General features: G+C 35.9%; 1 protein-coding gene across 1 annotated transcript; it reads left to right on the forward strand.

Annotated features, from left to right (window-relative positions):
- Positions 1-542: 542 nt before the first annotated feature.
- Positions 543-10,503, forward strand: LOC133863036 (cyclic nucleotide-gated ion channel 1-like). The gene is made up of 9 exons (XM_062299007.1): positions 543-930; positions 4,319-4,422; positions 6,655-7,234; positions 7,328-7,546; positions 7,629-7,936; positions 8,113-8,224; positions 8,592-8,828; positions 9,386-9,780; positions 9,977-10,503. Exons 2-9 carry the CDS (start codon positions 4,394-4,396, stop codon positions 10,287-10,289), a joined length of 2,193 nt encoding a protein of 730 aa, XP_062154991.1. The 5' UTR covers positions 543-930; positions 4,319-4,393; the 3' UTR covers positions 10,290-10,503.
- The last annotated feature ends 15,121 nt before the right edge of the window (positions 10,504-25,624 follow it).

Consider the following 25,624-nt stretch of genomic DNA (forward strand, 5'->3'; position numbering starts at 1 on the left):
ATGAAGGGAGAATAAGACTCTTTTATTTAGATGGTTGGTTTGGAATTTAATTTAAACAAAATGGTCAGAAACAAATTAAATCAGTTAAAGAATCACAAAACAATATTTATTTATTTTTCTATTCAAATATAGAAGAAAAATAAGGTTATAAGAGATCAAACAACTATAAAAGGGCGGATACTCCAACAACAAAATCCAACAAAAAAGACAGTACAAAAAATAAACACAAACAATAGACAATAGTAGCCTTTATAAGGACCTCACAAAATAAAAGCCTCGACCGGTAAAAGCAGCGACCACAGTAAAGTTATTATTGCGGAATAGACACAGTCAAAAACTGACAATATCCGTTGAAGAAGAATGAAACCCCGTTTCAAAAGTCTCCACCAACTCGATAAGATGCTCTCTCATGACATGACCAAAAAGTAATGAGAAATAGACGTGGTAAGTATGGGATGGTACAATAATATAAAGAAATGGGTCCACGTTATATGTTAATTTCCAGGAAGCTCGCTTGGGTTGACTTGGCTCTTCTATCCGTGGTCTTGTCTTCTTTTATAATTCCCTCTCATTTCCTCATCTCACATTCTCTCTCTGAGACCCGCAGACAGTTCCTGTTACAGCCATTGGAGACTCTCTCCGTGAACTCTCTTCCCCGGGGCTCTGCCTTTTTCTTTACGGAACTTCTCCTTCAAATCCTTAATTAGTCTACTCCACTTGTTTCTGATCCTCCATGGAAGCAAATCGTGTGTAAGGAAGGCCAAATGTTCACTGTATAATACCATGCAATATTCTATCTTTCACTCTCTGTCTGTTTGGTTGATGAGAAACGGTTGGAAAAGGAAAGAAAACTAATCCCAGCGCGCAAGACCAAGACCCTTTACTTCGGTTTAGCTTGGTTCAACAATTTGGCGTTTGGCCTTAGTAGAGGTGGGTTTTTCTTTTTTCTTTTTTAATGTAAATTTTGTTATTTTTGTGGATAGCATGGCAACATAAGTAGATAATTGTATGACTTTATTTTTTTTTTTTAATTTTTTTTTTTCCTTTTCTTTCCCTTTTCTCAGCAAACAAACAGAAAGTTGGTATTTTCGTGTTTTTCCATTTTCTGACTTGAAATATGGATGAAACCTTAGCAGTGAAACACTGAAATATATATTTTTAGCCTCTTTTTCTCTTAAACCCGTTAAATTGAGATTAAATGATTAAATTTAGGGTTAAATAGAAATTTGCCCCACGTGGTTTGTAAACTTTATTTTTTGCCTTGAGTTTTACATTTTATCATAAGTGGTACCTGTGGTATGTGAAAAGATGGAAATGGTACCTCCGTCTAATTTTTCATCCAAAACTAACGTCCAGCCACGTCATCCTACAGGTGTTGGCGTGCATACGCGACACTTGTCCCCGTGATACACTTCAGCGTTGACGTGGCTATCATTTTTCTTTATTATTATTTTTTATTATTATTTTAATGATTTCTTATATATATATATATATATTAAAAAAAAAAAAAAAAATTCTGGGTGGCACCCCTAAAACCATTTTTGGGGGTGGCTCAAGGGCCAAAATGGGAGTGGCCGAAACCACCTCCATTTGCCTTGGGGGTGGCCGAACCACTCCCATGGCCCATAGGAGTGGTTCGGCCACCCTCAAGGGCCAAAATGGGGGTGGCTGAAACCACCCCCATTAGGCCTGGGTGGCTTGGCCACCCCCGTGGACCACCCCCAAGGGCCAAAGTGAGACCGGCCGGTCTGGAGCCACCCCAACAATTTTTTTTTTTTAAAAGAAATCTTTAAAATAATATATATATAGTACAAAATATATTGATTTTATTTTATTTTTTTGACATATTCGAATAAGAGGAGAGATTCAAACTAGTAACCTCAATTTCATGTGGTGTGGTCTCCAGCCGATTGAGCTACTCTTTGAGGACAAAAATATATTAATTGTGTACAAAGTACCATGTGTGATATATTTATAAAACCAAAGTACCATTTATGGTAATTATTTAAACCACAAGGGCGACATCATGAAATCTATAAAACCACATGAGTATACATTGGAAAAAAAATTGTGTTTAAATAACAAACATTTGGTCATTTTTTGGGTTATATCAATTGGCCACGCAGATTATTTTGTGTTTCCAATTGTTACACAGGACTGATAGCATTTTTATTTATTTTTTTATTTTTTTTATGAAGGATTCAATTATTGTCAACATATTATTTTGATACACGACATGCATATAGGTTACTTTTGGTTCAAAACATGCATGCCAAATATACCAAATATTATTTGTGTACAAAGTACCATTTGTAATATAATTACAAAAACAAAGTATTATTTTCGGTACTTATTAAAATCACATGGGGCACATCGTGAAATTTATAAAACTACAGGGGTATCTATTGGAAAAAAAATTGTTGGGGTGGCCGAGCCACCCCTTTGGGCCACATGGGGGTGGTTGGCCACCACCATTAGGCCAAGCCACCCCCAGACCGGCCGGTCTCACTTTGGCCCTTGGGGGTGGCTGAACCACCCCCATGGGCCACGGGGGTGGCCAAGCCACCCAGGCCTAATGGGGGTGGTCTCAGCCACCCCCATTTTGGCCCTTGGGGGTGGCTGAACCACCCTCGTGGCCCATGGGGGTGGTTCAGCCACCCCAAAGGGCTAAATTGAGAAAAACCTTGGCCCTTGGGGGTGGCCGAACCACCCCTATGGGCCACGGGGGTGGTTCGGCCACCCCCAGACCGGGCGGTCCTAATGGTAGTGGCCGAGCCACCCCCAAGCGAAACCACCCCCATTTTAGCCCTTGGGGGTGGTTCAGCCACTCCCATACTGTTTCGGCCACCCCAACCACCCCCAAAAATGGCTTTGGGGGTGGCTCAATTTATTTATTTTATTTTATATATATATATAAAAAATTATTAAAATAATAATAAAGAAAAATGATAGCCACGTCAGCGTTGAAGTGTATCATGGGGACAGGTGTCGCATATGCACGCCGACACCTGTAGGATAACGTAGCTGGACGTTAGTTTTGGATGAAAAATTAGACGGATGTACCATTTCCGTCTTTTCACATACCACATGTACCATATATGATAAAAAGTAAAACTAAAGAGGCAAAATATAAAGTTTGCAAACCACCATGGGCAAGTTTTTATTTAACCTTTAAATTTACTCATTTTTATGAGCTTAACATTGCATCAAAGTTAAAAGATCATGCGTTTAAAGTATTAAAATGTTAATTAAATGATTAAATTTATTTATTTTTTAAACTCAGGATAAGCGATAATTTAATAACCAAAAAGAAGTTAGAATTGTTTTTGTTTATTTTTTTTTTTTTCTCAATTCCTTGACTTAATGATGATTATAATTAATAAAAAGTTTTTTATGGTGTTCACTCTTCTGGTGTTTTATCATGTTCTACTTTTTGCAGATCATGTTGTGGGCAATAGGATTCTTTCCGGTTGAGTTTCAACTCGAAAGAACCAATTAGTTATAAATAAAGGTTTTTTTTTTTTTTTGATAATTTCACATTGAACTCAATTGGAGTGGATCCCGGTCCAAGTTGTGGTCCAATTGTGATATTTTATTATTTTATCTCCCCCCCCCCCCCTCTCTCTCTTTCTCTCTATAAAGTACGACTTATTTTCTAATTAATATCTACCCTTGACTGTACGTATGAATAAGGTTAGGTGTACTAAAAAGTCTTTCTCTTTCTATTTTTATTTTATTTTATTGAATATGAAAAAGGGTTAAGCCTTACTTGAGAGGATACTTTCCACTATTGATCTAAAAAAAAAAGAAGTTGACTCTAGGCAATAGACTCAAACTAATTTAAAACAGTACTAAAATAATTACAAAAGCTAAAAAATAGGTCATAATAAGTTATAACAAAATGGTTAGTAATATCGTGCTTCTTACACTTTTTGTCGGCCTTTACATTACCTAGCATTTGTTAAATCATCATTTGTTATAAAAGCGATAAAAAAAATTATATTTAATTATTTAATTTATATTGTAACACTCATTTTTGCATGTGGGCTTAAACTTTTCACTTAATAAATGAAATCCAACACGTGAAATATTTAATCGAAATGAGAGGTAAAATGTAGAATCAAGGTTCGAACTCAAAACTTAGCTCTGATACCATATTAAATCATCACTTGTCCTAAAAGCTTAAACCGATAAGAAATATGATTAATATAATTATTTAATTTACATTATAACAATACGAACCATTTTTATTTATTTATTTATTTTTCTTTGTGTTTTCAATTTAGAGAATTTTGAATTTTAACTTGTACTTCTGCAGGGCCTGCATTTTAGCAGTTTATAACAATCATCCCAAGTTTGGCTTTTCACAGTGGACATCTAATTGGCTCAAGTTATGGACCCCAATCGACAAAAGTTTGTGAGGTTAGTTTGTTCAACATTCTCCATTTGTTGCTACCTATGATTTCCTCTGATTTGATTCTAACTTTTTCACACACAATTTCAACAACATCTCTCTGTTACCTCTTTACATATCGGTGCATCAGTGCATGTGTGTTATGAACAGTGGTCGAGTCAGGATTTTAAATCACAAGGGGCAAGATTAAAAATTAAAGTTGAACACAAATTGATTAAAAATATTACTAACGAACAAATGAACAATTTAACAAAAATATTTATTGTTTAAAATATATGAATGTAACTTATAATTTATTTTGTCACGGCTATCTTCCACGAGTTGTCATATTTCAAATTTGCCAAATCTATCTTGACACGAGCTCCTTTAAAATTGATTGAAGCTCAATGAAATCATTGTTGTTCTCCTTAATTTCAAGTAGCTACAATTATATATTTCATACAATTAATTAATTATATATATATATATATATTAACAACTAATTTAAAAGATAATTTACATATAAAACTTAATTGGAAAATTTATTATTATTTAATAATAAAATTTAAAATAAATCAGTACATAAATCATTAAATCTGACTACATACCTAAAACTATTCACTAAAACTATTCAATGAAGAGAAATCGGGAAAAAAAAAAAGGGTAAAATTTTCACTCCCAATACATCAAGACGACGCAACATGCTAAGGCAACAATACGCCAATGGCCCAACACGTTTTGTTAAAAAAGTTAATGAAATGGAGCGTTTTGTTCATCTTCCTTCTTGGAAGAGTCAAATGTTAACGACTCCTTTGTCCTTAAGGGGTAACTCAATCGGTTAGGGATCACGTCTCATAAAGCGGAGGTCACTTGTGTGGACATGTTAGAGAAAAAAAAAAAAAGGTTTCCCTAAAAGTTTCAGAAACTTAAAAATCTAAAACGGTGAAAGCTTGAAAGACCAAATCTCAGTCCTCCTAATCTTGGAAATGCTTTGCCCATGTAATGTAGATGCCCCTAGCGAGTAGTTGAGGGTGAGCAACTAAGGTATTGGGAAAAAATCTGCTAGGGGTAAGGGAAAATTTTTAGGGTCGAGAGGGGGTGTTTTCAAGAACACCTTCTCTTAATAGTATTTTAACAAGAATTTTGGTGATGTTAGTAGATAGGTTTCGAACCGTTCCCTTTCAATTCATGTTAGCATTGCGTATAGAAGTTATTATATCAGCAATAGTGTCTTTACCCCTGGTTATGAACACCATCATTCGCATCTATATTTGATCAAATGATATATAACACGATCAGCATATGAAGAGGATGACAAAGACTGAAACTATCCTGGAAGGTTCTAAGTAAAGGTATCTAAAATGATCATTTGGATAGGATCTCTGTATTGCATCCAGTTTTGGTAGTGGAATGTTCATTTAACCCAGATGACCGAATTGGGTGATTGGTAGTGTTGTAAATGGATGACTTAAAGGATTGTCACTTCTTCCGATTTTCATTATAAGTGCATGATTGTAGTCTTCACTTATGTTTCCCATATCTTTTGAAAAATATGCTTTAGACCCCAAGTTGTTACTAATCAGATTAACAAAGTTAATAACTTTAAAGCCAAACACCGCCTATATCAATACCAAAATCATAGCAAGCCTAAAAGAAAATTTACACAGATTTTGATAACAAAGTGAAACATTTTGAAGAACTATTTGAAAGTAAAACCATTGAGTTAGCAAATTCCAAAGGTATTCACTATAGAAGACTTGTGTTATAGATTGATCTTACTTACAAAATCTGTAACTCCCAAAACTTAATTTGTATCCCCAACAAACGATTCATTCACTTCCCACTGCAGTGGGTCTAGAACTTCTAGCCTTTTTCTACTGTCATCACCCTCAAGAGCGAACCTTTTTTGCTACAGTCCAGAGGTTTGATGGCTAAAGGTTTTTCTGTGGTATGATTGATGAAAATCAAGGAGAAGAAATAAACTGTTTAAGGCTCAAAGATGTTTAGGAAAAACATGTGCTTCCCACGTGCTCAAAAGCAGGTTTGCTGGCTGAGTTGGAGGAAATTCCTCCAACTTGGTTTGGAAGTAAGTTGTCCTTTTGGGAACATAAAATCTAACCTCTGATGTGTTGCTTTGTCACTGATCTTTCCAATTAGTTATTTTGATTTTGGTATTGCCCAATTAGGTATTCACATTAACATTGCTTCTGACAATTTCTAACTTTCTTTATGCTACTTACCATATTTATACTTTCATCCAGGTTTAAAGAGTGGAGTTCAGAGAGATCTTCGAGTTCCGAGCAGCAATATTCCAGCGATGGACTATATCCAAGAAACACAAGATTAACAGTTGGCAGAATTTTGAAGGGTTTTTGGAGAGGGTTTGAGAGGGCTTTGAAGGGAATTAGAAGTTCAAAACAAAAATCAACGAGCACCCATTCTGTAGGTGAACGGCCAAGAAAAGAGTCAGGTCCTAGGAAGACAATTTTGGATCCACAGGGTCAATTTCTTCAAACGTGGAACAAATTTTTTGTGCTCTCTTGTGTGGCATCAGTGGCCCTAGACCCCTTCTTCTTTTACATTCCAATTATGAAGATTGATGGGGAGAACTTGTGCTTCGGTTTGGACAATAGAGTGGCGATCTATGCTTGCGTTTTTCGTACACTCATAGATGCCTTTTATGCACTTCATATAATCTTTCAATTCTATACTGGGTTTATTGCCCCTTCTTCTCGAGTGTTTGGAAGGGGTGAGTTGAATGTAGATCCGAAGGCTATAGCTAAAAGATACTTGTTCTCCTACTTCATCATTGACATTCTATCAATTCTTCCACTTCCACAGGTATGCATGCATGCTCTTTTTGCATTCATTAAAGCATTCACTTTAGACAAATGTTGACAATTCAATAAAAAGAAACTTGCTTACTTTGTTCAGGTGCTAGTATTTTCCATCATTCCCTATATGAAAACCAAGACCAACTGTCCATCAGTCATGAAGGAGATGTTGAAGGCCACAGTCTTCTCCCAGTATGTGCCAAGACTTATGCGGATCTATCCACTATATATAGAAGTAACAAGGACCTCTGGCATACTGATTGAGATAGCATGGGTTGGAGCTGCTTATAATCTTTTTCTCTACATGCTAGCCAGTCACGTAAGTTGATTGTTCTTTAAATTCTTAAAACCTATTTTTTCAAGATTTTTCGACCACTAATAAATGTGACATATTATACCAGGTAGTTGGAGCATTTTGGTACTTGTTTGCGATAGAACGAGAGGAGCATTGCTGGCACAAAAAGTGCAAGGAAATATTTGGAAATGATTGTCTGCGAAAGAATTTCTACTGCGGACATAACCGTACCTACGCCTCTAATAAAAATATTTCTGAAGCTTGCCCTTTTATCGACCCTGATAATATTACAGATCCAAATGTCTTCAACTTTGGAATATTTAATGATGCTCTGAGCTCTAGAGTGGTGGAGTCCAGAGCTCATTTTTCGACGAAATTCTTTTACTGCTTTTGGTGGGGTCTGCGTAATCTTAGGTTAGCAATATATAAACTGCATTCTTACTCAGTTGCCTGCTGTCAAACATTCTCATTGAAATTATGTTATCTAACTTCCAAGCTAAGCTTTCCAACTTATAGCAATATTGACCACATTGTGTGTTAAACTTTGGAGCTAAGGCATTTTTAACTCGTACGTTTCCTTTTTTTCTCAGTTCTCTTGGCCAAAACCTGAAAACAAGCACTTTTGTTGCGGAGATATTCTTTGCTATTGCCATATCCATCGCTGGGTTGGTTTTATTTGCATTTCTTATCGGCAATATGCAGGTAATAATATGATCCTTAGCTTTTAAGCCAGTTGGTGAATTAACATAGTATTAGAATAGACTAGAGGTCCTGAACTCGAACTTTGACTTATCAATTTATTCCTATTTTTACATGTTAGGTCTCACTTGTTGAACTTTTACGACAACTGTACGTCAATCAATATATCTTTGGTGTATTTATTCCGACGGTTTTTCTGTTTTATTTTCACCTGCCAACTGCCATATCTTCAACAGAAACATGATATTTCTCTGTTCTAACCAATTATATCCACTCTTAACTCCAACCAGAAACCTTTTTGCAGAACCCTCGTACTCCTAGATTTTACGAACTAAGTTGCTATATTATGTAATTTTTTGTGCTGTTACAGAAATATCTGCAATCCACAACAGTGAGAGTAGAAGAAATGAGAGTGAAAAGGACTGATGCAGAACAATGGATGTCCCACCGTATGCTCCCTAAGAACTTAAGGGATCGGATTAGACGATATGAACAGTACAAATGGCAAGAAAACAGAGGTGTGGAGGAAGAGAATCTTGTTCGTAACCTTCCTAAGGATCTCAGGAGGGACATAAAGCGCCATCTCTGCTTGGGCCTTGTTAAGAGAGTCAGTATTTTCCTCTACCTCTTTCTTTCTTTTTTTATGAATTAGATTTTTATTAACACCCAAATACAATGCCAACACTCCAGCAAAAAGTTGAAACACGATGATACTTGCCAACAGTATCAATCAAAAAACCCCAGCCAACTTACAAACACAAAAACGCTCGAAGAATAAACCCTGCAACACCTGAAAAGTCTCTAAAACAGACACCAAACAACCCTCCACAAAAACTAACAACTTCTGCAGAAACAAAAGCAGAAAAACTAGAAGAAACAAAACTCAGCAATTAGACAATTTCTTCCTTAATAATCCAATTCTGGCAAAGATCTGTATTCTCTTGGCTTCTCTTGATCCACCTCTTCCCAACACTCTGGTACGAACTTCCCACAAAATATTCTGAAATATCTGCTCCTCTGTTTTCGGGCGTGAAGCCCATACTTTAACTCATTTCTGTTTCTCCACACATTATACTGTTGCACAAAGCACCAATCTACACACATTAGTTTCCTTTTTGTCAAACTTTTAGCGATGGTATTCATCAAGTCAATTTGATGTTTTAGGTGCCAATGTTTGAAAAAATGGATGGACAACTGCTGGATGCACTGTGTGATCGTCTCAAGCCAGTACTTTACACAGAGAAAAGCTACATCGTTCGCGAGGGGGATCCCGTGGACGAGATGCTCTTTGTCATGCGAGGAAACCTAGCCACCATGACTACTAACGGTGGACGAACTGGTTTCTTCAACAATGCTTTCTTGAATGCTGGCGACTTCTGTGGAGAAGAGCTTCTTACTTGGGCCTTGGATCCCCACTCCTCTACCAATCTCCCCATCTCAACTAGAACAGTGGAAGCTCTAGTAGAGGTTGAAGCCTTCGCTCTAATGGCCGAGGACTTGAAGTTTGTCGCCTCTCAGTTTCGGCGTCTTCATAGCAAGCAGCTCCAGCACGCTTTCAGGCAAGGCTTTTAAACCATGCTCATCAACTTTTTGGATATTTCTCGTCATGGCTGTCTGAGCAAAGCGAGGCTACACGAACAAAAAACTTTGTTAGAATATAAATTAAATGATTAAATTTATCATTTCTTATCAGTTTACGCTTTTGAGACAAGTGAATGATCCTTCGTAATGTAAATGTGCAATGATGAATTTCAGGTTCTACTCTCAACAATGGAAGACGTGGGCGGCCTGTTTTATCCAGGCAGCTTGGCACCGGTACTGTAGGAGAAAGCTTGATAAGTCTCTTCGTGAAGCAGAAGAAAGACTGCAAGATGCTTTGGCAAATGAAGGTGGAACCTTGCAAACGGCACCAAGTCTTGGTGCAACTATTTATGCATCAAGGTTTGCTGCCAATGCACTTCAAGCCTTGCGACGAAAGGGCGCACCGAGCCCTAGAGTGCCACAAAGATTGCTACCATTGCTGCCTCAGAAGCCTGCTGAGCCCAATTTCGCTGCTGAAGATCTTTAATTAAGAGTGCTGTTTCAAGTGATTATCAAGTGAGGCCTTTTTATTTATTTATTTTCTCTGCATTCAAGGCTCATACGCAACAGGTTTTTGTATATATATATATGTATAGCATGTGTAACCCAGAACTGTGGTGGCCGAAGATTTTAACATAAACCAAAAAAAAAATAAAAATAAAAATAAAAATAGGCCTCTTTCAAAAGGATTTATTATTTTAGAGGAATCTTTTAACATGCATATTAAGGTGTTTTTGTAGGTGAGCTTTCTACCATTTCGTGCATCATTTTCTAACCAAAATTCGATTACGTGCATCAATTATTGTTTAATTAATTACGTGTGAACATCTTTATTCCATGTTTTCACACTTTTTTCTCCTCTAAACTACCTCTACCTTGTAATTGAAAAAAATAAAAAATAAAAAAAAATAAATTCCCTTTACGCAGTTCCCCCTTGCTTCATTGGCTTTCACAATCCAACTTTTCTTTCCAATCCTCGTGGCATTGGTCCCGTTTGGTAACCGTTGTTGAGAGAAAATTTTTTGTTGAATAGAAATAATTTTTTTATTTTTTATTTTATTTTTTCATTTCCATTATTCGTCTTCCGCGGTTAATTAACTTCTTGAGAATTTAGGTCAAATTAATTTTTGGACTGGGTTGCTTAATTGCAATTCTAAAGTTATGCAATTAGGGTTAATTACAACTCCCCCCCACCTTTTTTTTTTTTTTTGAAGTGTTTATTCAAAGGCTTATTTTTATTGTCATATTATCCAATTGTATAATATTCGTATAAAAGTTTTTTAAATAGCATTACTTCAACTTTTTTCCAAACCAAAGGTCGCCGTAACAATTCTAAATTCAAGAAATTAGAACTTTGAAGGCTCTTTTTGTTTAATAATTTTGATATGTCTATGAGCACATACGTAACAACATTGAGAGTTGTTCTTTCAATATATATAAAAAAAATATTAAAAAAAAATAAAAAAGAAGAAGAAAATTACATCTGATAAATACCATCAGGGTATGTATTATTTTGCATTATGCCTAATCAATAGATCACAGGGATTTATGAACTCAAGCAATTTAACTCTTGATAGGAGTCAACATGTACATGTTAATATCTCCTATTTATTGGCGCCCTGCATAATTAATAAATAAGATCACCCTCCATGGTGCAAATTTCAGCAGACACTTGGCACGGGCGATTAGGACATCCTGCCTTGCGTATCATCCAGTGCGTTGTTTCTACTTTTCGTCTTATGGTTTCAGCAAATAAAGCTACTCCTTGCTCGGCATGTCAGCTTACCAAAGGACATCAGCAACCTTTTTATGTTTCAAATTCAGTTTTCAGTACTCCTTTAGAGTTAATTTATTCGGATGTTTGGGGTCCTTCCCCAGTTTTTTCAATCAATGGAAATAGATATTATGTTTCGTTTATCGATGCTTTTAGCAAGTTTACCTGGTTGTTTCCAATCTCCCACAAATTTGAAGTTATGAATGTCTTTCTTAAATTTCAGCTTATGGTCGAACGGTTGTTCAATACTAAAATCAAAAGTGTCCAAACCGATTGGGGGAGGGGGGGGGGGGGGGGGGGTGAAAACCGTTCTCTCAACAAGTTTTTCCAATCCACTGGCATCATGCATTGATTATCTTGTCCTCACACTCATCAGCAACAAGGTTGTGTTGAGAGAAAACAACGTCACATTATTGATACAACTCTCGCTCTCCTTGCTGCCAGTGGTGTTCCTAAGCGTTTTTAGGATGAGGCGTGCCAAACATCTTGCTACCTCATAAATCGCCTTCCTACTCCATGTCTGAAAAATATTTCTCCATTTCAGAAACTCTTTGGTAAGCCTCCTGACTACTCCTTAAAAATTTTTGGGTGTCAATGCTCCCCAAATTTGCGGCCTTATAATACGCACAAGTTTGATTTTCGCTCAAAAGCTTGCATATTCATGGGTTACAGCTCTCATCACAAAGGGTATCGCTGTTTCCACCTTGAAACTGAATTTTTTTTTTGTATCCCGTGATGTTGTCTTCCACGAGTCAGTTTTTCCTTTTTCTAACTCAACCTCTAGTGACATGTTTCACTCGGCCAGTCCACCTTCTCAAACTGAACCTTCCATAGTCGCCACAACAGCACCTCTCTCTTTGTCTTTTCCACCCCGTGTCAGTATCTCCCCTACAACTCGTGTCTCCTCTCCTTCCAGTTTACCTCCGGCTGTTCCTATTGTGCATTTAGACCCTCTTGTTTCTCCATTAACTGATGCACTTGCAGGCTCTTCTATATCTACTTCTGAGACACTTACAGGTGAAGATCACTCCATTGCGCCAGCCCATACACGGATCCATCCTATGACTACTCGGGCACAAAATAATATTGTCCAACCACGAAAGCTACATGATGGGATGGTACGATATCCCATTGCCCGGGCTTTACTTACAGTCCAAGATGATGCTTTGGCCGAACCAACTTGTTTTTCCAATGCTAATAACATTCCAGAATGGAGGGCGGCAATGCAGACAGAATTCAATGCTTTTCTCCAAAATAAAACGTGGTCCCTTGCTCCTCCAACTATTGCCACAAATGTCGTTGGATGTAAATGGGTCTTCAAGTTGAAACGAAAAGCAAATGGCACTATTGTAAGACACAAAGCACGCCTAGTTGCCAAGGGATACCACCAACAAGCTGGCCTTGATTTTGGAGAGACATTCAGCCCGGTTGTGAAGCCTACAACTATCAGAACAGTTCTGTCTATAGCCTACTCTGCTGGCTGGGTTATGAAATAGATTGATGTCCAAAATGCTTTTCTTCACAGCTTTCTATCTGAAGAGGTTTATATGCAACAGTCTCCTGGCTTTATATATCCCTCTCTACCTCATCACATCTGCAGATTACATAAAGCCCTTTATGGGTTAAAGCAGGCCCCTAGAGCGTGGTTCTCTCGGCTGAGCACCAAGTTACTCGATCTTAGTTTTATTGGTTCCAAGGCAGATAAATCATTATTTACTCTCCACTCTCCTTCGGCTACTAGTAGCCGACTAACCGGCTACGTGGATTTTAAATTTATAAGTTTGAACCACTCGCAATAGTACGTATTGATTGTACTATAGTAAGGGTTATCGAACCACAGAGATTGAGGGTTGTTTTGCGTAACAGAATATTTAAAGAACGTATTTAACTTAACTTTGGAAAATAAAACAAAAGTAAAGGTTGTAGAATTGAAGCTACAACAAGTAAGGTAAGAAAAACAGAAATTGAAACAAACTCTAAGGGAAACTTAGGGTGTTGATTTTATCTAATCCTCAACCGTTAAAATGCTTAAAGTCTATATGGATCTTCCTAACATGCATGATATGAGCGCGTAATGGGCGTCAACCATTACGATGACCTCGACATGAAAATACTTTAGTTAAGACGTAATCATAAAGCACCTAGTTTTACATTAAACAACTCCACATAAAAATTTTAACTACAATTGAAAAACGTTTATTCTACCAAAGGTGTGAAATGATTAATGCTCCCTAGCTTACTACTCTATAACACATCCTAATAAGCATACACAATATATGAAAACCCTAATTAGGCCACAATGATAAGGTATCTTAGTTTCACACTGATCTATTTCACGTAAAAGTTACACTACAATTGAAAAGCATCGGTGCTCCCTAGCATACCCTATAAGGTGATTCTAATAGGTAAACACACATCATGTCAAATAGAACCATTGTAAAAGACATCGTTCTTGTTTCCAATAACGTTGGTTTTACTCAAGAAATCTAAGAAAACTCATAGACAAGTTTAACTCTTTTTCATGAATAATTAGATTGGAATATTGACAACAAAACCTTTTAGTATGAGTTTTGATATCTTCTACCCCTTAACAATCATCAAACATCTCAAGAAAATCCTAAGAACCTCAAGAACACTTCATGGTTTTTGGATAGGATTTTGATCAAACCCTAAGAATTAATTTAGCTAGACATAATCGAATCTAATCTAAGCATGAAATCTATGAAAAACAGTAAAGAAACAAGAAGAAAATGAACTAAAATAGTAGATTAAAACTTCTAAAATTCGATTACAAGAAAAGAAAGGAAAAAAAAAACAATCTACACTAAGAACATGAAATTTAACAAAGAACACAAAGGAATTAAGCTCTTTGGATTTCGGTCCAGAGAGTAGCATCAAAGTAAACTAGAAATACAAGAAATTAAGTTGATACACCTTAAAATATCCGAAACTCCCAAAAGATGCATAAACTAACCTAAAACCTTAATCTCATATATATAGAGATTTAATTTACAAGGGGGACATCAAAGATCAATTTTTGGCCGCACAAAATAGTGTCGACATCCCCTGTGGACCGCCCAAATTGGATTAATTTCATCCACACAAAGCATGTCGACATCCTAAGATTTTCTCGGAAAATATCCAGGTTCGATCTATCGACTTCGCGACTGCATAAATAATCTATCGATCGACTTTGGATCGATCGATTTTCTTCGACTGATAATGCGATCGATCGATTTCTTTACTGAAGAAATAATCGATCGATTGATTTGCCTTGGTCAATTTTTCATCTTTTCAGGATCAGCCTCGAACTCTGGAAATGACCAAATTGCCCTTGATATATTTTCAGGTCTAATTCAAGTGTTTTGAACTAGATTTCAACTAAGACCTGAAAATAAGACAAAACACATAACTACAACAAAACGTTATATATACAACACAAACTAGGTCTAACAAAATGCAAATTAAGGGGTCTTGAATCGAATAATTCAAGACTTATCAGCTACTATTTTTATTTTGATATATGTCGATAATATTATAATAACATCCTCAGTTCCTTCAGCTATTGATGCTCTCCTTCAACAGCTTAAGCTGGAATTTGCTATGAAGGAACTTGGAGATCTCAACTATTTTCTTGGTGTAGAAGTTCTCCACTAGCAATCTGGATTATTGCTCTCAATTTACTCAAAAGGACCAGCATGTTGGAGGCCAAACCCATTACTTCTCCTATGTCTACCTCTTATACACTCTCAGCATTTGTTGGTGATCCAATGGACAACCCAACTCTGTTTCGTAGCACGGTGGGCTCTCTTCAGTATCTCTCCCTCATACGTCTAAATTTAGCATTTGCAGTCAATCGGGTGTGCCAGTTTATGCATCGTCCAACAAAAGTCCATTGGGAAGCTGTTAAACCAATTCTAAGGTATCTCAAGCATACTGTCACGCATGGTCTACTTCTCACCCAAATGAATTCCTTTCAACTTTAGGCCTTTTCTGATGCTGATTGGGTGGGATGTCCAGATGATTGGAAATCCACGGGTGCTTATTGTGTATTTCTTGGGTCCAATCTTGTCTCTTGGAGCTAAAGAAAACAACCTACTGTCTCTAGGTCCAGTACAGAAGCGAAATACAAGTCTGTTGCAAATACCGCTGCTGAGCTCTTATGGATTCAAGCTCTTCTTCGTGATCTTGGTATTTGACTACATTTTCCACCAAAACTGTGGTGTGATAATATAAGAGCAACATATCTCTCGGTAAATCCAGTGTTTCATGCAAGAACAAAGCACGTGGAAATTGATTTTCATTTTGTTCGTGATCGAGTGGCAGATAACTCTCTTCAGGTTCTCTTCATTCCTAGTAAAGATCAACTTGCCGATGTATTGACCAAACCGGTTGTTGTCACCAGATTTAGAAACTTCTGCTACAAGCTCCACGTGCACTCTCCTCCATTGAGCTGCGGGAGGGTGTTAAAGCAGATAAATCCTAAGTGATATCTATCACGGTTTATAGTTATCAAAGTAGCTTTGTAATTATCAAGAGTCTTACTCAAGAGTTTATGTTTGATTGTAATTCTATACTAACAGTATATCTAAGTTGTATATCCGATAAGCTATCACAGCTATAGAGTTTCATTAGGATAGTATCTTAGTGTTCTATTAGGTTGCTATCACATTGACAGCAACGCATGTAGAGTTAATCTCCTATACGGATGTAGAGTTAATCTCCTATAAGGACTGTGTTTGTATTTCCTATATATATCAATATAAACAACGTTCAATGGTGAGCAACAAAAGAGGTTTTACACAGAGATTGTTATAGTCTTTTTACCCCTTGATAAAGGTAGTTTGTGAGTGAGAAACAATCTTCCCCAACACTGACTTCAACCTGTTCGCCAAAACCTTCGAAATGATTTTGTACATTCCACCTATCAAACTTATAGGTTGAAGATCCTTGAGTTTCACCACTCCGACTTTCTTCGGAATAAGAGAAACAAAAGTAGCGTTTAGACTCTTCTCTATTTTTCCACTCTTATGAAATTTCTTCAGAACCGCAATAATATCAGCTTTTAAAGCCTCCCAACATTTTTGAAAAACTGCCATAGTAAAGCCATTAGGACTTGTGACCTTATCGCCTTCGAAATTTTGTACTACCTCCCAAACCTTACCTTCCTTAAACTCTTGTTCCATCCATATTCTTTCCCCATTATCAATGGAAAGAAAAGATAAATCATCAGCCCTTGCTCTCCATTGATATAATAGTACAGTTTTTTTTATAGAAATCCACAATGTGATCCTGAATAATTATTGACTCGTCAGTCAGATGTCCATCCACCATTAGTGACTCAATCGAATTATGTCTCCTGTGCGAATTTGCCAACCGATGGAAGAACTTTGCATTATTATCACCATCTTTTAACCACAATGCCCTTGATTTTTGTCCCCAACTAACTTCTTTAAGATAAATACTCCGCTCTAAACTTCTAGAGTATTCTTCTCTTAATATTTTCATCTACCGATAACAGTCTCTCATTTGAAATCATATCCGCTCACTCAAAATCTTCTCCATTTCCCTTTTTTAGCACCCTAGCACCTCCTCATTCCATTTTTTCAGGTCAACTTTCAATGCTTTCAACTTTCGAGTGAACACATAACTTTATGTACCTTCATAAGTGTAGGATCCCCACCACCTCTTAACCTGCTTCTCAAAACCTTCCGCTTGCAACCACATATTTTCAAATTTAAATGACCTCTTACTCTGCAATCCAATAACAATGGATAATGATCCGAAAGTAGACGAGGAAGACGTCTTTGAGAAACCACTGGAAAATATTCCTCCCATTCTGTAGAGAACAAAAACCAATCAATTCTGGGCCAAGCATGGCAATTGGACCACTTGGATCTCCCCCCGACCATTGGAATATCCATGAGACCCTGTTAAAAAATAAAATCAAAAAACTCCACCATTGCCTGTGATGATCCCCCCCCCCCCCCCCCCCCCCCCCCCAATACACCAAGGCATCTGCCATATATTCATCAAACCAGCCAGCTCATCCCAAAGCCCTCTTCTTTCACCATCATCATTAGGCCCATAAACATCCACAAATGCCCAATCAAAATTTGTTGTCACACTACGGAACGCACATGCTACCACATACCTCCCCACACACTCCTTAAAAGCTTTTTGAATATTTTTGAGACGATTAGCCACCCTCACTGGAATAGGAAACAACGACAAGAGATAAGTAGGACGGTTAAAAAGCGTACTTTTAAGAAGAGTCAGCCGCCCACCCTTAGACAAATACATACGCTTCCATCCAACCAACCTTCTTTCCATTTTCTCAATAACTCCATTCCAAATAGACACGGACTTGAAAGAAGCACCCAATGGCAAACCCAAGTATGTCATAGGCAAAGAAGCAACCCGACATCCTAGTAAATGAGCCAACCCTTTGACATCCTCTACCGCACCAATAGGAACAATTTCTGATTTTCCTAAGTTAATCCTTAAACCCGAAGTTGCCTCAAAGCAAAGGAAGATACACTTCAGATGTCGAATTTGTTCTTCCTGCGCACTACAAAAAATCAATGTGTCATCAGCAAACATTAAATGATTCACAACTAAGGCTTCAGACTCCATGGAACCCGCCGCAAACCCAGTCAAATTGCCTTGATCTAATGTGGCACTTAGCATCCGGCTCAAAGCCTCCATAACCACCACAAACAAAAAAAGGAGAAAGAGTATCTTTGTCGCAAACCACGAGTGCTATTAAGGAAGCCCAACGGAGTTTCATTCACAAGAATAGAAAGTCTCAACGTAGAAATACAAAAACGAATCTAAGCCCTCCATTTTTCCCCAAAACTACAACGATGCAACAAATAAAGCAAGAAATTCCAATTCACATGATCATATGCCTTCTCCAGATCCAACTTACACAGCAGCCCAAGATCCTCTGATCGAATTTAACTATCCACACATTCATTGGCAATAAGCATTGAATCCAAGATTTGTTGACCACTTATAAACGCATTCTGGGTGTTGGAGATAATTTTGCCCAAAACTGATTTAAACTTGTTTGCGAGGACCTTGGAAATAATCTTGTATATCTCCCCTACCAAACTAATAAGGCGAAAATCTCTCACATCCATGGCACCAAACTTCTTTGGAATCAAAGATACAAAAGTAGCATTAAAGCTTTTCTCAAACTTGCCTCGAGTGTGAAATTCTGCAAAAACATCCATAATGTTAGTTTTTAAAAAATCTCAACACTTTTGAAAAAAAGTCATAGTGAAGCCATCAGGACCCGGTGTCTTATCTCTATTCAAATTCTTGATCGCATCCCACACTTCCTTCTCCTCAAACGCTCTTTCTAGCCAAATGCTCTCCACCTCATCAATGGATAAGAAAGATAGGCCCTCCACCCTAGGCCGCCAAGAACAATTCTCAAAGTACAAATTGTTGTTATATTGATTATAGACACACAACTATGCTAAATACATATAAGAAAAAATATATTAAGATTAATGCTCTGTTTGTTTGAGCGTAAAATATTTTCTGGTGTTTGGTGCAACTGAAAAATAATGGTTAACGAAAATCAATTTTCAGTTTGATTATAAAAGCTTCTTTAATTTTTGGAAAACGATTTACTGGTTTAGAAGTTTTAAATCGTTTTTTATATTTAAACTTTTCATTCTTGCAGATATATTTGTGGGAATCCGCCATTGTTGGGCGTTAGAGTTTGTTGGTAGCCCGAATCTACCGCCGAAGGTACTCGAATTTTTGTATCCGATCGTTGGATTATGGCAAACAGGCCAGAATCCAGTCAGTGCTGGAATTCGGCATTGGTTTGCCGGATTCCGATGAGTCCGGGACTGTCATCGGATTCCGGCTACCAGATTCTGACTAGCTTGCTGAATTTTGGCTATTTTGTGCCAGATTCCAACCAAACTAGTCGGAATTTGGCCATTGCCGCCATATTCCGGCCTTCATCGTCGGATTCTCAAATCCTGCTGGCAAGTGACGGAATCTTGTCACCGGTGATTTTTCGCCGTTGGTGATTTTTTCATACGAGCTGAACGCCGAAAAATATTTTCGGAAAAATTATTATTATTTTTTTTTTCTGAAAAATGATTTTGTTGAAAATATTTTATGACTGAAAATATTTTACGTCGAAACAAATGAATTATTATTATTATTATTATTATTTCTGAAAAATGATTTTGTTAAAAATATTTTATGACTGAAAATATTTTACGTCGAAACAAACGACGCATAATATGAAAAATATTTTAACACTAAGTCTATTTTATTTGTTCTAGAAAGAAAATGCTTGGCGTACTACAATTTATTTTACTGCAAAGTCAATAACAAAGTCATGTGACAATCTATAATTAGTGAAATAATTAAAGAGAAATTGACAATCCATATTCTGTTTAATTATTTTACTAACTATAGCCTGCCACATCAATTTATAGGATATCGTAGTAAAATTTGTAAATGACTTTTGGAAATTTAATTGTATGCTTATTCTTATTATTGTTATTGTTAGTGTGTTGTTGTTTGGAGAATCATCTGTTGTTGTTGAAAGTGCCTTTCATCTCTGTTCTAAAAGTAGTTAAAATGATATACTCATTCCAAAAAAAAAAAAAATAGTAGTTAAAATGCTTTATTAATCAAATGTAAAATTATAAATGTTTTTTTTAACCAAATTAGGAAATTTTATTTAGTACATTGTTATACAACTTTCATACAATTTGACTATATAGCAATAAAAATTGTTAAAAAAAAAAAAAAAAACAAGACACATTGTAATTGTGTTTCATTGCATAAATGGCATTACTTTTTTGAATTTACTCATTGGGTGGATCCAATAGTACGCGGTTTCCATTCCATTATATGACGACTTTGACAAGATTCCGAAGACAATTAGAATCTCCCGCCAATCGGAATTGACTCTTCTATTTAGATGGTTGGTTTGGAATTTAATTAAAGCAAAATGGTCAGAAACAAATTAAATCAGTTAAAGAATCACAAAATAATATTTATTTATTTTTCTATTCAAATATTTTTTTTTAAAAAAAAAAAAAGGTTATAAGAGATCAAACAACTATAAAGGAGCGGACACTTCAACAACAAATTCCAAATGAAAAAGGCAGTACAAACATAAACACAAACAATAGGAAATAGTTTCATCTTTGATTCCAAAAGAATTATAAACAAGTTGGGCCTTTCTAAGGGCCTCACGAGGTGGTGATAAATGGTAAAAAAACTCAATGAAGAGCCTCAACCGGTAAAGGCAACAATCACAGTAAAGTTATTGTTGCGTAATAGACACTATCAAAAACTAAAAAGGTGTTATGTGCGGAGTGTCCGAGACCGAGATAGACTCTGGGATGTTCAAACACAGTTGAAATTATGTTATTTTCATAATGTATTCAATGAATTTCCTCCAAAAAGATGTCTCGTACCACTTCATAATGTAATGGAATTAGTGGGAGCATAGTGAGTCATATAAAGTAGTGGAAGTATATTGGGTCAGTAAGTTAAGGGAGTTTAACATGTGCGAGTGATGGGCGGTTATATTAGATTATGGACAGTAATGAATAAATCATCGAATTATTCAAAAACTAAAATCACGGGAAATTCATCCCTCAAAGTGTCAAATTGTTATTTTTAATATCTTTTATTTTTATTTCAGTATCGATCCGACCATCAAATATTTAGGTTTATAACAAAAGGATCGAATTAAAAAAAACATGAAACCCCGATACAAAAGTCTCCAATATTGAGATGAGATGGGTCTCACATGACATGATATGACCAAAAAGTAATGAGAAAGAGACGTGATTAGTATGGCATGCCAGGCGTGGTACCATATTATATGTTATATGTTAATTCCCGTGGACCGTCTTCTTTTATAATTCCCTCTCATTTCCTTATCTCACATTCTCTCTTTGAGACCCGCAGACAGTTTACTGTTACCGCCATTGGAGACTCTCTCCGTGAACTCTCTTCCCCGGGGCTCTGCCTTTTTCTTTACGGAACTTCTCCTTCAAATCCTAATTAGTCTATTCCACTTGTTTCTGATCCTCCATGGAAGCAAATCGTGTGTAAGGAAGGCCAAATGTTCACTGTATAATACCATGCAATATTCTATCTTTCACTCTCTGTCTGTTTGGTTGATGAGAAACGGTTGGAAAAGGAAAGAAAACTAATCCCAGCGAGCAAGACCAAGACCCTTTACTTCTGTTTAGCTTGGTTCAACAATTTGGCCTTAGTAGAGGTGGGTTTTTCTTTTTTAATGTAAATTTTATTATTTTTGTGGATAGCATGGCAACATAAGTAGATAATTGTATTGACTTTTTTTATTTTTCTTTTCTTTCCCTTTTCTCAGCAAACAAACAGAAAGTTGGTATTTTCGTGTTTTTCCATTTTCTGACTTGAAATATGGATGAAACCTTAGCAGTGAAACACTGAAATATATATAGTTTTGGCCTGGCCTCTTTTTCTCTTCGACCCGTTAAAGTGATGATTAATTAGATGACTAAATCTATTTATTTTTTTAGCTTAATATTGTATCAAAGTTATAAGGTGATGTGATTAAAGTGTTAAAATATTAATTAAATGATAATTTTATTTTTAACTAAAATTTTTAAGATAAGTGATAATTTATCATCCAAACAAAAGTCCAAGTGTTTTTGTTTATTTATTTATTTTTTATTTTCTCAATTCCTTGACTTAATGATGATTATAATTAATAAAAAGTTTTTTTTTTTTTTTTTTTTGGTGTTCACTCTTGTTGTGGTTTAGCATGTTGTACCTTTTGCATATCATGTTGTGGTCCAATTGTGATATTTTATTATTCTCTCCCTCCCCCTCTCTCTCTATATTAAGTACGACTTATTTTCTAATTGATTTCTACCCTTGGCTGTACGTATGATCAATAGGGTTACGTGTACTAAAAAGTCTTTTTATTATTTTTTTTTTTATAAAATAAAAAAATTGAATAAGGAAAATAGTTACAACCTTACGTGGGAGGATCCTTCAATTCTTGATCTAAAAGAAAGAAGTGGACAATCCTATAAATGAAAAAGTGGTGGACTTCCAAACAATAAACCCAAATCAAATTAAAACAGTGTTGAAATAATTACAAAAGTTAAAAAATGGGTCTTAATAAGTTATAACAAAATCGTTAATAATATCGTGCTTCTTATACTTCCTTTTGGCCTTTACATTACCTAGCATTTGTTAAATCATCAATTGTTATAAAAGCGATAAAAAAAATTATATTTAATTATTTAATTTATATTGTAACACTCATTTTTGCATGTGGGCTTAAACTTTTCACTTAATAAATGAAATCCAACACGTGAAATATTTAATCGAAATGAGAGGTAAAATGTAGAATCAAGGTTCGAACTCAAAACTTAGCTCTGATACCATATTAAATCATCACTTGTCCTAAAAGCTTAAACCGATAAGAAATATGATTAATATAATTATTTAATTTACATTATAACAATACGAACCATTTTTATTTATTTATTTATTTTTCTTTGTGTTTTCAATTTAGAGAATTTTGAATTTTAACTTGTACTTCTGCAGGGCCTGCATTTTAGCAGTTTATAACAATCATCCCAAGTTTGGCTTTTCACAGTGGACATCTAATTGGCTCAAGTTATGGACCCCAATCGACAAAAATGTGAGGTTAGTTTGTTCAACATTCTCCATTTGTTGCTACCTATGATTTCCTCTGATTTGATTCTAACTTTTTCACACACAATTTCAACAACATCTCTCTGTTACCTCTTTACATATCGGTGCATCAGTGCATGTGTGTTATGAACAGTAGCGGAGCCAGGATTTTAAATCACAAGGAGCAAGATTGAAAATTAAAGTTGAACACAAATTGATTAAAAATATTACTAACGAACAAATTAACAATTTAACAAAAATTATTTATTGTTTAAAATATATGAATGTAGCTTATAATTTATTTTGTCACAGCTATCTTCCACGAGTTTTCATATTTCAAATTTGCCAAATCTACCTTGACATGAGCTCCTTTAAAATTGATTGAAGCTTAATGAAATTATTGTTGTTCTCCATAATTTCGAGTAACTACAATTATATATTTCATATAATTAAAATATATATTTTATATATATATATATATATATAAACAACTAATTTAAAAGATAATTTACATATAAAACTTAATTGGAAAATTTATTATTATTTAATAATAAAATTTAAAATAAATCAGTACATAAATCTAACTACATACCTAAAACTATTCAATGAAGATAAATCGGGAAAAAAAAAGGGTAAACTTTTCACTCCCAATACATCAAGACAACGCAACACGCTAAAGTAACAATACACCAACGGCCCAACACGTTTTGTTAAAAAAGTTAATGAAACGGAGCATTTTGTTCATCTTTCTTCTTGGAAGAGTCAAATGTTAACTTAAAAGTTTCCCTAAAAGTTTCGGAAACTTAAAAATTTAAAATGATGAAAGCTTGAAAGATCGAATTTCAGTCCTCCTAGTCTTGGAAATGCTTTGCTCATGTAATATAGATGCCCCTGGCGAGTGGTTGAGGGTGAGCAACTAAGGTATTGGAAAAAAATTTGCTGGTAATAAGAGAAAAATTTAAGGGTCGAGAGGGGGCGTTTTCAAGAAAACCTTCTCTTAACAGTATTTTAACAAGATTTTTGATAATGTTAGTAGATAATATTCGAACCGTTCCCTCTCTATTCATGTTAGCATTGCGTATAGAAATTATTATATCAGCAATAGTGTCTTTACCCCTGGTTATGAACACCATCATTCGCATATATATTTGATCAAATGATATATAACACGATCAGTATATGAAGAGGATGACAAAGACTGAAACTATCCTGGAAGGTTCTAAGTAAAGGTATCTAAAATGAAAATTTGGATAGGATCTCTGTATCGCCCGTTACACCATCTCTTGCGGGACAATCGCCAGTTGGCGAGGTCATGATCCGCAGCGACGTCCTCCAGATTTGTAGATATTTTGTGTATTTTTTTTTTTTTGTTAGTAACGAATAACTTTATGAAATCAAGATTTTCAAATTTGTTGATATTTGTTGTGTAAGTATTTATTGTTAGTAATAAATACATTTATTAGTACATGGTATTCGAATTTTTAAATATTGTTGTTTTGATTAATTTGTGCAATTTGTTTTTGTGATATTTTTGGATAAAATAAATTTGGAGAATTTTAGTAAAAATAATAATATATATATATATATATATATATATATATATATATATATTTTATACGTGCGGCCAACTGGCCGCGTGTATTAATGTACACGCGGCAAATTGGCCGCGTGAATTAAAATACACGCGGCCAATTGTGCAATTAGTGTTACCCAGATCCACCGCGTGTATGTACGCGGCTACTTACACGCGGCCAACAGTTCGCCACGTGTACAGTGACCGTACACGCGGCGAACTGCAAGTGGCGAAAATCAACTTTTTTTGTAGTGTGCATCCAGTTTTGGTAGTGGAATGTACATTTAACCTAGATGACCGAATTGGGTGATTGGTAGTGATGTAAATGGATGACTTAAAGGATTGTCACTTCTTCCGATATTCATTATAAGTGCATGATTGTAGTCTTCACTTATGTTTCACATATCTTTTGAAAAAATATGCTTTAGACCCCAAGTTGTTACTAATCAGATTAACAAAGTTAATACCTTTAAAGCCAAACACCGCCTATATCAATACCAAAAGAGAAAAGCTAGGGGTACTTAAATTTTTGCAAAGAGAGTTTTACTAACTGACGTGGCATGTTATACAAATACAAAAATACCCTTTATCAATCCTGAGAAAAATGGGCCAGATCCTCTTCCCATTGCCGGATCCAGTTCTCGCCGGCAACCCTGTTCTCCGGCCAAAACAGCTGGATCCCGGCAGGCTGGACGGGATCTGGCCGCTCCAGGACAAAACGGCCAGATCCTGGAAGGCTGGACGGGATCCGGCCGTTACCCGAACCAAACGGCCGGATCCCGCC

This window comes from Alnus glutinosa, chromosome 3, assembly GCF_958979055.1.
Source record: "Alnus glutinosa chromosome 3, dhAlnGlut1.1, whole genome shotgun sequence".
Lineage (NCBI taxonomy): Eukaryota > Viridiplantae > Streptophyta > Magnoliopsida > Fagales > Betulaceae > Alnus > Alnus glutinosa.